Source organism: Alosa sapidissima, chromosome 15, assembly GCF_018492685.1.
Source record: "Alosa sapidissima isolate fAloSap1 chromosome 15, fAloSap1.pri, whole genome shotgun sequence".
In the NCBI taxonomy this organism is placed as follows: Eukaryota; Metazoa; Chordata; class Actinopteri; order Clupeiformes; family Clupeidae; genus Alosa; species Alosa sapidissima.
Genome location: NC_055971.1, coordinates 32,791,680 through 32,806,483, shown reverse-complemented (window position 1 = coordinate 32,806,483; position 14,804 = coordinate 32,791,680). Strand labels below are relative to the sequence as shown.

At 41.4% G+C, this 14,804-nt stretch overlaps 1 protein-coding gene across 4 annotated transcripts in view; it reads right to left on the bottom strand.

The window, feature by feature from the left end:
* The window catches only part of LOC121683770 (NACHT, LRR and PYD domains-containing protein 1 homolog), a 31,774-nt gene that overhangs the window by 10,893 nt on the left and 6,077 nt on the right, over positions 1 to 14,804 (bottom strand). For 2 of the 4 annotated variants that reach the window (XM_042063583.1, XM_042063584.1), the window contains exons 1-2: positions 5,573 to 5,796; positions 2,845 to 3,854 (exon numbers count right to left, since the gene is read on the bottom strand). In XM_042063583.1, coding sequence (XP_041919517.1) covers positions 2,845 to 3,854; positions 5,573 to 5,718 — 1,156 coding nt within the window. In that variant the 5' untranslated portion in view covers positions 5,719 to 5,796. Of the gene's footprint in view, positions 1 to 2,844; positions 3,855 to 5,572; positions 5,797 to 13,505; positions 13,516 to 14,804 lie in introns of those variants that run through there. The other 2 variants (XM_042063585.1, XM_042063582.1) reach the window with 2 other exon arrangements.

Below are 14,804 nucleotides of genomic sequence, written 5' to 3'. Positions count from 1 at the left end.
ATACTGTGCAGTGTGCATATTCAGGATTTTTTCGCATATTATGTGATACATTGTGCTAGCATGTATAATTGTTTAATAATATATGCTTATGGCAGCAATGGACTTATTTGACCATGCAGTCAATGATAATGTGTATTGATTATTGGTGATCACATTGAAATGGGAATTCCACATTGTCCATTCAAATCAATGCTGATTTGCTAATCTCAAATCTGAAATGGGAATTCCATATTGTCCATTCAAATCAATGCTGATTTGCTAATCTCAAATCTGAAATGGGAATTCCATATTGTCCATTCAAATCAATGCTGATTTGCTAATCTCATCTGCTGATTACGGTATTTCCCAATAATATGCTGTTGTGAGCAATTCATAGCAATTCCTGTTTTAGTTGTGATATGTCTTTTAAAGCATCAATGTGAATGAAGCACAATAGACAATATACACTTGAGACAATGGCTGAAGCAACATGAAGCAAATCCGCTATATGGTTGAAAGAGACTGAAATAACTGGAACAAAGTTACCCTCCATGAAGCAGGTTTTATGTTTGTTGTAATATTACCATAAAACATTGAAAAAAAAAAAAAACTGCATGAAAGTGCAACAGTGGTGATCAAAGAAGTCTTGGTATTCTAGGACAAGGCTAGGATTCCCGTTTGTCCCCAACATCACACAAATGTCCCCAACATCACACAAAACACTTCACGACAAATGGCAGAAGCTGAAGAAAAATGCCAAGAGAACTTCTGATTCTCAGCAGTGCAATGTAGAGGCCTTCATAGACCAGTTAGGAGACCTGTTGGATATCGCACATCAAGATGCACTCATTCATCTCAAGAATCCAGAAGATAGAGACTTTCTTCTGGCCCAAAGAGAAAAAGGGCCTCCCGGGTGTACAACTCTACAATATGATACAATTTAAATCTCTCACTTTCGCCTTTGGCCTTGAACACTGACTGGATCTGCTCCTTGTTATTTTAATTCAATGATCAAGATACCGCCCACTGCGGTCTTCTGATGAGTGTCTGTTGTGTCGACCAGTCATAAACACTAGGTCAAATTTAAGACTCTTTTCCTCAGAGTCTTAAAGTCTGTTGGTGGAATGAGTTGCCCAGTGCTCTCCGTTCCTGTGATAGTTTTTGGCCATTTAAGAGGGTCTAAAGGCATATCTGTTCAACATGCACTTAGTTCTTTAAGCGCTTCTTATGAGTTATGGTTTGTAAAATATTGTTTTATTTCCATTAGGCTGTTGATTAATTTGACATTGTTGTTTACTATTGATATTCTCTTTAATGTAGTCTTACCATGTTATATAGTTTTTACATTATTGATTGAATGGACATTATTGTTTATTATTGCCCCCCCCCCCCCTCATTTTTATTGTTTATTTCATTAGGCTATTGATTTAATTGACATTGTTTATTATTGCTATTCTCCTTATTATATAGTCTGACCAACAAATAATATTGCATTTTATTTTGTTGTGCGTTCTTAAATGGTACAAATTCTGCAAAAATGAGCAATTCCGGAAATATTCAAAGGCCTTGAGCTACCTCTAGATATTGTGGTGAAACTGACCCGAGGGGATTATTGGATTATTGAATGATTGACTGCTGTGGAATGATTGACTGTTTGATTGACATGTGCTGGATGTAATTGCGCTCACCTGAGAGCCGCTCTGCTTACTATTGGCTACTCCTCTACCAAATATTCTGCTGGACGTCTGCTCGTTCTGGGCTGCTCAGTGGAACGTTTCCTTGGCGGGACTTACCAAGCCAGACCCTTCTTGTCTTGGGTCTTGGGGTCTTGTCATCAGAAGGGGGAAGTCTAAGAACTAAGCAAATATTTTCCCTCTCCTCTATTGGTTTTGACCAGCCGGTCCTATGTGGTGTGCTGTGTGTCATGTTTTGCGTGCTGAGTGTGGAGATGTTTTAGCATGTAGTGGGGAATGCTCCTGTTCATTTGGTGTCGTGCAGTAACTTATTTGCAGTGTTGTGAGTTGGGGAGGGGGGCATGGTGTTTGCTGAGTGAGGGTGGTTATATTTATTGGGGAGGTATCAGTCCGGGTAGGCCTATACAGTTTTAATGAATTGTACTCTTTAATAAATATTCTCTTTGATACTGTACATCCTGCATCCCTGTGCCCTTTACATTACACCGGACCATACCACCATACCGGATGAACAAAGGTGGTGGCAGCGCCTAAAATATACCTAGAGCAAATAATTATTACAATATTGTAGGAACAATTCAAAATTTTGCACAGTGTGTTTTTATTGATATCCTAACACATTTGCGGGGTGAGAGTTGAACATTTCCCAACATTTTTTTTTTTACCCCATATAAGGACCACATCAGCCCAAAACACAACATGACATGACAAAACACAACATCAACATCAGTTGAGGGCTGCAACTTCACTTTTTAAATGAACAATATCCTGGCCGGACAACTGTTGTCAGTGATATAAGTATTTGAAATGAACATGATTTCTTAATGTATAGTGACATATCAGGGCCATTTTATGATTATTTGAAATACATTTCTTACATATGGTTCCTTTAACATTGGAGCTGCCCTTTGTCGAACATATTCAGACAATAATACCGTAAACGCATAGCAGCAACAAAAAATGTAGGCATCTAGAGCTGTGTTGGGGGTGGAGGAGAAGCTATGTGTATGGGGCTATGTGTTGGGTGTGGAGAGCTATGTGTTGGGTGGAGAGCTATGTGTTGGGTGTGTTGGGTGTGTGGAGCTATGTGTGTGGGTGGAGAGCTGTGTGTGTGTGTGTGTGTGTGTGTATAACGTGTGTGTGTATACTGTAATGTGTGTGTGTGTCCTACCTGAGTTGGTCTCCCCCTCAGCTCTGCTGGTCTCTCTGCTGGTGTCTCTCCTGCTCTCTGCTGCCTGTGGGAACCTGACTGCAGACTGGGCGTCTCTGGTCCTTGCCGGACTCTCTGCTGGTGGTCTGGCCTGACTCTCATCACCTGACTGGAACTCTGCTCTCCACACACACTGCCCCCTGCTGTCTGCAGAGCTGAACAGCTCCATGTGGAAGGAGGCAGCAGCCTCAGGAAGCTTCACCCTAAAGAAGTTGGGGGTGTCATTGCTCCTTCTCAGCATCAGCTTCTCTGGGTTGATCTCAGAGGGACAGTCAGTCCTCAGGCTGTAGAAGTCTTCCATCTGTAGAGGGCTGTCAGGATGAGGATTGTCCCTCCAAACGCCCCCCAACTCCTCCTCATCGTTCTTCACCAGCTGCTTCAGATGGGCATCCTCAGGCAGGAGGTAGGTGCGGAAAACGGGCATCGTGCTGCTCTGGTAGACCAGCATTTTGGAGTGGACCCTCATGGGAGACAGCAGGGATTTGAGGAGGTTGTAGATAACTCCAAGAGGAGAGAGGTTTGGGTGGAGAAGTCTGGCATGGTGTCGGGTCAGCTCACACTTCTCCACACACACTCCGCTGTCCCGCCCATGCAGGACCCTCACAGCATCATGCACAGACGCCTCACAACCCCCCAAACAGAGGAAATGTGGTAGATGGATCTCCTCCAGCTCTCCTGACATGAGCCTGATGTCCATCAGAATACCAGCTGGTCTGGACTGCATGTGGGCCAGCTCTTCAGCAAAGGCATGCCAGTCCATGAAGTGGTACTGCAGGGTGACTGGACCAGCACACGTCCAGCGCAGACCAGACTCTGAGCACTCATAGCTCCCTGCAGGAGAGCTCAGGCTGTAGGTGGAGACGCTCTTCTCTGTGGAGACTTCAGGCTTCATTAGGACCCAGTGGCCGGAGTCTGGAACTTCAGCACAGGATTCACAGCTCCTCTGTGGGGCATCACTGTGGTGCTCCTCCCTTTAACACACACACACACACACACACACACGTGCACACTAGGGCTTTGACTTTTGCCCAAAAATCATATTCGAAGTTCGTTTGTTTATTAATATTAAAATTCGAATATATTCGAATATGTGTTAATAATATTTTAACCATTAAATGTCTTCAGTAAGACCGATATTGGTATCAAACTTAAGTTCTATATGTTCTGTCCACCAGAGGGCAGTGTATCAGTCAATGTCAACTACGTGCACTAAAGGCTGAGTATTTATGCGTGTGTTAAAATTGTTATTATTAAGCACAGGGCTGGGCGATAAAACGATAGGTAGGATATGTATCGCAATAGACATGTAATCGTCTCGATATCAATAAAAAATACGTTCAATAGAACATTCATAATTAAAAGCAACACACACCTCCTGCCTTACGTTGTCCATAAATAAATAGACTATATATATTGCAAGTATGTCAAACTCTACCAGAGTAGGCGATAGAAGTAGGCCTACCTCAACACAGACTCTCCTTGCCCCGTGCACTCTCTCTCTCTCTCTCTCCCTCTCAACAGGTGCATCCCTCCTCAGCATGCACATGTAATCCAAACATTAATCGTGCAAGACGACTGGCTAAATTGCTATTAAATCCGGTTAGCATCATTAGCACGCTGCACGAATTTGTTCAAAACTGTTGCATTCAAATTGACTGCTAAGTTCTAATCATCTCAATCCCGATGCAAATGGGAAAGTATTTTCCAAGACTCAAACGGGCCTGTCCCAAGGAGAAAAAGTATTCATTTGAAACTTAAACACACGTGGGGAAACTGAACAGTCTAACCAGTAGACTATGATAAAATAGAAAATTAAGCTAACGTTAGGCTACTTTGTTTACAATATGTCCAGGCTTCAACCAGTGGTGCTTTTCATTCAGACTTATCTGCACATTTATTTATTTGAGTGTTTTTCATGATTGTGTTGACATTTCTTTTCCCTGTTTGCTTTAATTGATAACTGAGGTGATTAAAATCAGAGGAAGGTTAAGTTTAAAATAAAGTAATAAAGTGTCTATTTTGTCTGTGGGAGCTCACTAAGCGCGAACCAGCAAGGATGCTAACGTCACCTACAGGAGCCCAGATGACCAATAATAGCCTTGCTAATGAGCTCGCGATTTTACTTCACCAGGCGTGAAAAAAACCTCGGAATCTGATTTGAAAACAACGTTTACAACCAAATACATTTATAGAAATGATCTCCATAGGCTACAGGTTTGAATGTTAAGAGATCCCTAAAATTCGTTTGAATATCTTTAATTTTTAAAATAATCGAATTATATTCGAATAACGAAGTTCGGAGTCAAAGCCCTAGTGCACACAGTTAAAGGCATGGTATCTGTTACTTTGTGTGTCTGTTCCAGGTACCTGATTCTCACCTGTAATCACCTTCGATTAACTGCGGGTGTCAGACACCTTTACGACCTGGCCACACCACACCTGTCCTGCTCACCTTAATGACCTGGCCACACCACACCTGTCCTCTTCACCTTAATGACCTGGCCACACCACACCTGTCCTCCTCACCTTAATGACCTGGCCACACCACACCTGTCCTCCTCACTCTCTCACACACTCTACTGCTGCCTACCTGGCACCAGTTCTTGCAGCTGACACGAGACTTACATGGGAGTGTTCAAAGAGGGCAACTATGTGTTTGTGTGTGTGTGTGTGTGTCCACCAGACTTACTTGTGAGTGTCCAGAGAGAGCAGCTGTGCTCCTGGGTCCTGCTGGGCTTTGTCTCTGAGGTGCAGCTCTGCAGCATCTGAGGAGTGGGAGCTGCTAGTGGAGGCTGCTGCTGGACTCTCCTTTCTGAAGAACACCTTAGGCTCCATACCCACTCTAGAAGACAATTCATATTAATGTATTAACACTTATTAGTTTCTCCAGTTTGCACACTATACAATGCACGCACACACACACACACGGTTTATACCTCATAAATGCTCTCATTACAGTGCATGAAAATGCACTGTACTGTTCTTCCAAGGCTTCTTATTACAGTGCATGAAAATGCACTGTACTGTTATTCCAAGGCATTTTATTATTTTTACAGTGCATGAAAATGCACTGTACTGTTCTTCCAAGGCTTTTTACAGTGCACTGTACTGTTCTTCCAAGGCTTTTTACAGTGCATGAAAATGCACTGTACTGTTCTTCCTAGGCTTCTTATTCTTCTTATTACAGTGCATGAAAGTGCACTGTACTGTTCTTCCTAGGCTTTTTACAGTGCACTGTACTGTTCTTCCTAGGCTTCTTATTCTTCTTATTACAGTGCATGAAAATGCAATCTCCTGTTATCCGATTTCTTCTTATTATTCTTCTTCTAACGCTTTTTGTGCGTTTAATGCGGCTTCAACCGTTTAACGTAGAAACTTCGTACTTAGGTGACTTCAGCTATGTATTTTTCAACTTTGTAACTTTTATACTTTTTAAACTATTAATTAAAAACTACTAAAATTTCCCCATTGACTTAACATTAGATTATGACATCACAATAGAGCAATTAGAATCCTATGCCAGGTGTTCAGGCCACCTGGAGCCACTGTCTCAGGCTTTAAGCATACAATATGGCTGTGTTAAGACTGCAGATCCTGTTCAACTGCTTCCTGTGCCCACAACTGTTTCAAAATAAAAGTCCCTTTAAAAATCAACTTTTTAACTGTTCAACTGTTATCAACTGTTCAACTGTTACTGTAACTGTTTGTCAACTATGACTCATCAACTGTATCCTCTGCCTTCAACTGTTTCAAAATAAAAGTCCTCACTAGTTAACATCATTAGCATTGTTAGCATTTTAGCAAAACTGCTAAAAATGATTACCTAAGTTAGCTGAGTCACATGGTTAGCATAGTTAGCATTTTAGCATAACTGCTGAAAATGATTAGCTAAATCACATGGTTAGCATAGTTAGCATGTTAACATTGTTAGCATAGCTAACATGTTTTCCAAAACTGCTAGAAAACATGACCTAAGTTAACTAAGTAACTTGGTCAAAATAATTAGCTTTGTTAACATAGTTAGCATAACTACTAGCAAACATTGGGGCCATTCCAACTGTTAGTTATCGTCAACTATCTACCTATTAACCCTTAGAACCCGATTGACGCAAAGTGCGTCAAAAAACACACCCTTTCTTCTCTGTTACATTGCTCCGCGACTGTTCATCGCAACGAGATAGGCCTATCTTATTGCATGACAGAGAAGAAGTGGGGCTTTCCAAAGAGACTACGCACTTGTCTGTACGATCAAGTATGAAAAAATTAAAAAAAAAAAAAAAAATTCATGAAATTAAATCAAATTGCATCATATTTACAGTCTATACTTCTCTGCGTTCACCTGCAAACCAACGCTGCACACCCATTACTCTCGGAGTAATTACTCGCGGACCCGTGATCGGATATATATGCCACGCATGTTAGATGAAAGAGTTGACACAGAGCTATCATTTGATACCAAATGGTCTGGGTTATCAAACAGACGAAGTGACAGCAAAATAATAACTTCATTTAGCTGGACTTACCCCACGTTTTTGTCTGTTTTTGTGGCAAAGCATGCTTTATAATCCAGCTATCGTGTGTTTCTCTATGGCAAAACATGTTCATAATCCGGTTTTGAGATCCTAGCAAATTCCTGCATGGCATCCAATTCAAGGCTCACATTGCATCCCAATTTGTTCAACAAAGAAACACCTTTTTTGCCTTTACTTTGTTCATGGCAATGCAGTAAAAAGTTGAGAATCATCATGAGTGCATACACCATAGTCACACATGCTAACAGGCAAACTTGGGTCAAGTCAGGTCAGATCAGTTCGTGTCACAGATATGGAGTGCAGAATGGTCATTTTTCACCGCTAAATAATAAATGGCATTTATTTCCGTAAATCACACACCACATATTTCTGTAAATTGCTCAGCCCCAGAGTATCCCTCCAACATGGCAATTATATTGTCCGTTTCAGGACAGTCAGCCCTACACACACATGAAATGCATGTAGAGCTATGAGCTTGCTGTGGTGAGATACAGGTCAAAATATAAGAATTTTTATAATATGATTTTTATATTTTAATTCTTTAAAAATCAAAATAAAATCAATGCTAGTACTAATACATGAAATGATGGCAGATCTGGATAGCCTAGACTCTGCTGAAAAAAACAATATATAATATGTGTGTGTGGCACTTACAATGACCAGAATAAATCCCTAAAAACAGCTTAGGGTTCTAAGGGTTAAATTATCAACCTATTTAACTGTTCAGTCATTCCAACTATATTAAACCTTATCTACCAAGCAAATAGTTTAACCATATAAACTCATCATATTTTTGCATTTTCATGCACTATATTTCCTTCAGGAAATACTTTTCTAGTTACAGTGCATGAAAATGCACTGTACTGTTCTACCTAGGCTTCTTATTATAGTGCATGAAAATGCACTATACTGTTCTTCCAAGGCTTCTTCTTATTACAGTGCATGAAAATGCACTGTACTGTTCCTCCTAGGCTTATTATTACAGTGAAAATGCACTGTACTGTTCTTCCTAGGCTTCTTATTCTTCTTCTTCTAACGCAATTAATGCAGCTTCAACCGCTTAACGTAGAAACTTCATTCAAACTGTGTTACGTAGGTCTTACTTAGGACATCTGTGGAATGTATTTTTCAACTTTGTAACTTTTATACTTTTTAAACTATTAATTAAAAACTATTAAAATTTCCCCATTGACTTAACATTGCCCTTTATGACATCATAGCAATTAGAATCTTCTGCCAGGTGGCCAGTGGCCGGTTGCACAAAGCACCTTAAGTTTTTTCCCTTAAGTTATGGTTATGGTTATGGATTTAGCAGACGCCTTTGTCCAAAGCGACACATAAATACAAAACAACATAATAATATTTAAAATTGAACAGGGAACAGATTAAAATGTAGGTCAAATATAGTAAGGAGAATAGTTGTAGTACACAATAATATCAATTCAAGCAATAGCCTAATAAAAAGCAATGTAAAAAAGGGGAAAGGCAATAATAAAACAATGTCAATTCAATCAATAATATAAAAACAATGACATGCTAAGACTACATTAAGGAGAATATCAATAATAAACAATAATGTCAAATTAATTAACAGCCCAATTAAAATAAAACAACATTATATAAACCATAACACATAAGCGCTTAAACAACTAAGTATATGTTGAATAGGAATGTCTTTAGACCCCTCTTAAACGACCCAAAACTACCACAGGAACGGAGAGCACTGGGCAGTTCATTCCACCAACATGGAACCACTGAAGAAAAGAGTCTGGAATTAGACCCAGTTTTCATGACTGGTCGACACAACATACGCTCACCAGAAGACCGCAGTGGGCGGTTGGGGATGTAAGGCTTGATTATTGAATTAAAATAACTAGGAGCAGATCTAGTTAGTGTCCTATAGGCCAAAGTGAGAGATCTAAATTTAATTCTGGCTACTATAGGGAGCCAATGGAGAGTAACTAGGAGAGGAGTTACATGTGTCCTCTTTGGCTGATTGAAGACCAGGCGTGAATCAGCTGTAATGATCTTGTTACACAAGCGGGTAAGCCAGCTAATAGTGAATTACAATAGTCCAGCTTAGAGATGACCATGGTCTGAACAAGAAGTTGTGTGGAATCTTGTGTCAGATAAGGTCTGATCTTCCTAATGTTGTAAAGCATAAACCGACATGATTTTGCAATAGAAGCTATATGCTCAGAGAAGTTAAGTCGGTCATCAATTACAACGCCCAAGTTTCGTGCCGATCTAGTTGGGGTCAAAGTTGAGTCAAGTTGGATGTTAATCTGTTGGGGAATAGCTGTTTTAGCTGGAAACACCAAAAAATCTGTTTTTGAGAGATTAAGCTGAAGGTGCCGATCTTTCATCCAGGCTGAAATATCCTTAAGGCATGCAGAAATCCGGTGGGAAACACTAGAGTCATCAGGTGGGAAAGACAGGTAAAGTTGTGTTGTCTGCATAACAGTGATAGTCAAATCCATGGGAGCGAATGGTATCACCTAAGGAAGTGGTGTAAATAGAGAAAAGCAAGGGTCCTAATACTGATCCCTGAGGCACACCTGTGGTGAGGTCATGAGACTTAGATACCTGTCCCTGCCAAGACACGTTGAAAGAACGCCCTTTAAGGTAAGATTCAAACCAGTCAAGAGCTTTTCCAGAAATTCCCAGTTCAGATAGTATAGATAGGAGAATGTCATGGTTAACAGTATCAAAGGCTGCAGATAAATCTAGTAGAATTAATACTGATGACTGAGCAGAGGACTTAGCTACTCTCAATGCTTCAGTCACAGACAGAAGAGCAGTTTCAGTAGAATGACCACTCTTGAAACCAGACTGCATAGGGTCTAGTAGATTATTCTGATGAAGTATGACCCTTAACACTTAATTTCTCCTCAGGTAAGGGATTTACTTAAGGGTGTTGCACAGAATACCTTAAAATGTTTCCTTAGTTAAGGAGAAACGTCAGGGGATTTACTGCACTGAAAGGGATTTTCCGGCATGAAAATTCTATAGTTTCCACGGAGTTTGTTCAACAGCTGTAGCCTAGCTAACTGCCTTTGTCGCGATGCCGTTAGTTAACCCACCGAACACAGTGCTTATATCTTATCATTCATCTTACCTTAATAATATTAGCGGAAATTATCCAGGTAGCAAGTAAAACATGTTATATACATGAACTGAACAATACTAGTTGGCAAGTTAGAAATGATCCTGACTGTCATCAGTGCACCAACGTTTTGCCTAGCGAACCGAACCGAAGCTCATAGGCTAACAAGACATCCACATGAATTGTTAACATTAGCCTACGTAAACCAAACAATAACAATACGGCATGTTTCTGATAGGCCTATCTATTTGACAGAGGAAGCATATTTTTATATTGTTTTGAATGGTCAAAAGTAGTTAATAAACTTCATTTATCAGCATCAATTCAGTTAATAATATGGTTAAGGTAGAGTCAGATGTCCCGTAGGATTTTCCCCTTAGTCAGACTACTAAGGTCTTTTGTGCAACAGTTTAAGGGATATCTTACAAGATAAGGACAAACCCTTAAATACTAAGGGAAAATGTTAAGGAACCCTTAAGGAGAAAACTTAAGGGTGTTTGTGCAACCGTTTTTATTTTAAGGGACCCTTAAATCAGATTTTAAGGGAAAAACTTAACTTAAGGTGCTTTGTGCAACCGGCCACAGGCCACCTGGATCAACTGTCAGTTTCTCAGGCTTTAAGCATACAGTCTCATTCTCTTAATATAAGGGGCCGTTTATACGAGAATGATTGCGAAGGAAGACGACAAAATATTTGATCATCCGTCTAAACGGCTAAACCAAAGATCCTTGATTACCTCTCTGGCTAAACTGTCAAATTAGAATGTCTGCATGTGACGTATCGGGGTTCTATCACACCACCACCCAGCGGTCTGGAATGCATATTCAATTGAATATCACATACTCTTGCGTCTTCATATAAACAAAGATTTCCCCCTGAGAATGCTCGTCTAAACGCTAATAAAAAATTGAAGACGAGACGCCACTTCTGCGTCTTCTCTTTTCATCGTCACCGTATAAACGTAGCCTAAGACTACACATCCTGTTCAACTGTTTCAACTGTTCATTCATTCCAACTATATTAAACCTCATCTACCTAGCAAATCATTTTACCATTTCAACTATCCACCTATATTAAACCTCATCTACCTAGCAACCAATATAGTTTGTTTTTACTCTGTATGATATTTAAATCATATTCTATGCATTTTCATGCACTGTATTTCCTTCAGGAAATGCTTTTCTAGTTACAATGCATGGAAATGCACTGTACTGTTCTTCCTAGGCTTCTTATTATAGTGCATGAAAATGCACTGTACTGTTCTTCTGGCTTCTTATTATAGTGCATGGAAATGCACTGTACTGTTCTTCTGGCTTCTTATTCTTAGCTTTATTCTTCTTCTTCTAACACAGTTAATTCAGCCTCAACCGTTTAACGTAGAAACTTCATTTAACCAATATAGCAACCAATGAGTTTAACCTAGCAACCAGCATAGCAACCACCACAACTAACCTAGCAACAGCCTAGCAACCACCTCAAGTACCACACTGTAAAAAAAGGAAATGGCAATTGTTGTTCTAACACACATGTGTATTGTTATCTGACTCAGACACACATCTTACTCAGTTGTTATCTGACTCAGACACACATCAGACACACTGTGACATCTAACAAATAAATACATGTTTGCCCGACTCAAATTCTCAGAAGTTGGTTTAACAAGGAATTTTGAATCGCTTATACAAGATTTTTTGAGTTCCCTCAACTGTAAACTCATGAGCATGCGCATTGCTCATGTTCATGGACACGCCTACTACGGTAAGGGGTTTACAATCCCTTTCTCCAAGGGCACAGCCGTTTTCCCTCGAGTTTGAGAAGATTGGCGGACTTGAGATTTTCAAGTAGGCTAATTATTGAGTGTTGAATTAAAGAGTGAAAGCAAACAAACCGGTTCGCAAGCAGGTAAAAGTGTGGCCTGAGGGAGCCTCTGATGCTCTTCAAGACTGCTTTGACACAACAGACTGGGAAATGTTTAAGCAGGCAGCCACTTACAACAATCAGACAGACATAGAGGAGTACACAGACACTGTAACCTCTTACATCACCAAGTGCATTGATGATGTGACCCACACAAAAGACATCATCACTCGGGCTAACTGGAAGCCATGGCTGACGGGGGATGTCCTCAGGCTGCTGAGGGCCAGAGACAAAGCCTACAGAGCTGGGGATGAAGCTGGCATGAGAACAGCGAGAGCCAACCTGTCCCGTGGCATCAAGGAAGCAAAAAAGGAATACACTCACAAGATAACCACCCACTTCAAAGACAGCAGGAACGCACAAAGCCTATGGCAGGGCATTCAGGCCATCACGGACTACAAGGCCACGCCACAGAGCTGTGAGAGCAACATCCCTCTGCTCAACAATCTGAACCGTTTCTTTGTTCGCTTTGAAGCACAAAACAGCACTTGCCCACAGAAGACCCCTCCCCCTCCACACGAGCAGCCCCTGTGCCTCTCTGCCGACAGCGTGAAGAGGACACTTGCTGCTATCAACACCTGTAAGGCAGCAGGCCCAGACAACATCCCAGGTCGTGCGCTGAAGGACTGCGCTGAGGAGCTTAAGGATGTCTTCACAGACATCTTTAACACTTCCCTGAAGCAAGCCATCGTCCCATCATGTTTCAAAGCTGCCACCATCATACCTGTGCCGAAGAAAACTGCTCCATCCTGCTTCAATGACTACCGCCCTGTGGCACTGACACCCATCATCATGAAGTGCTTTGAGCGGCTTGTCATGTCACACATCAAATCCATTCTCCCCCCCACCCTGGACCCCTTCCAGTTTGCATACCGAGCCAAACGGTCCACAGAGGATGCAATCTGCTCTGCCCTCCACCCAGCCCTCACCCACCTGGAAGAAAGAGACTCATATGTGAGATTGCTGTTTATAGACTTCAGTTCTGCATTCAACACCATAATACCACAACAACTCATCTGCAAACTTGACAAACTGGGACTCAGTACCTACCTCTGCAACTGGCTACTGGACTTCCTCTGTCAGAGGCCTCAAGTAGTACGTGTTGGCAACAATATCTCAAGCAGCATCACACTGAGCACGGGGGCCCCCCAAGGCTGCGTGCTCAGTCCGCTGCTCTTCACCCTGCTGACGCATGACTGCACTGCAACCTACAGCAACAACCACATAGTGAAATTTGCTGACGACACAACTCTGGTGGGTCTCATCACCAAGGGCGACGAGACTCAATACAGGTTGGAGGTCGACCTTCTGACCACGTGGTGCAGGGACAACAACCTCCTGCTGAACGTCAGCAAGACCAAGGAGATTGTTGTTGACTTCCGTAGAGGTCACACCCAACACCTGCCACTGACCATTGACGGTGCTGTGGTGGAGAGAGTGAGCAGCACCAAATTCCTGGCGGTGCACATCAGTGAAGACCTCTCCTGGACCACCAACACTGCATCACTGGCGAAGAAAGCTCAGCGCTGCGGAAACTCAGGCGAGCAAGTGCTCCACCAGCCATCATGACCACATTCTACCGAGGCACCATTGAGAGCATCCTCTCCAGCTGTATCGCTGTGTGGGGCGGAAGCTGCACTGAATACAACAGGAAAGCCCTGCAGCGCATAGTGAACACAGCTGGAAGGATTATTGGTGCTTCACTCCCCTCCCTGAAGGACATTTACACCTCCCACCTCACCTGCAAGGCGACCAAAATTGTGAGTGATGCAAGTCACCCCGCTCACAATTTGTTTGATCTACTGCACCTTATTATGGAGTGTTACCCAGAATCATCACATATCCAGTTCATAACAACAATTAAATTAGATATAGTCACCTACAAATGAAACAGAGGGCACTTGTTTTATTGAGCAGGTCTTGCATAGAAGCCATAATAAGGCCATATCTGTGTATTATTTGAAAGTTTAGGCTATGGTATGTTTATTTTTTCTTCACACAGGATGTTAGTGTGCCAGGGGACATTTTAAGTGTCAAAAGTGTGCCGTGGCACAAAAAAGGTTGAAAAACACTGAGATGAACTATAGTGAGAGTCTTCAGTTTGTACAAAACCCCACCATACTTTGGTCTTATCCTACGGCTAGTGGGAACGACACATGTGTTTATCTGTCCTTCACATGACATCATATTCCATCAAAAGAAATTTTAAAATAACACAAACAACTTCTCTCCTGATGAAATCACACCTTATAAAACGGAAAATTGTTGCATAAGTGTTGCTTTGAAAGTGAATACATTTCTTTTCCATCATAGAATGCTTTAAAAAAAACAACAAAAAAACATAAATGCAAGATATTTGTATCGG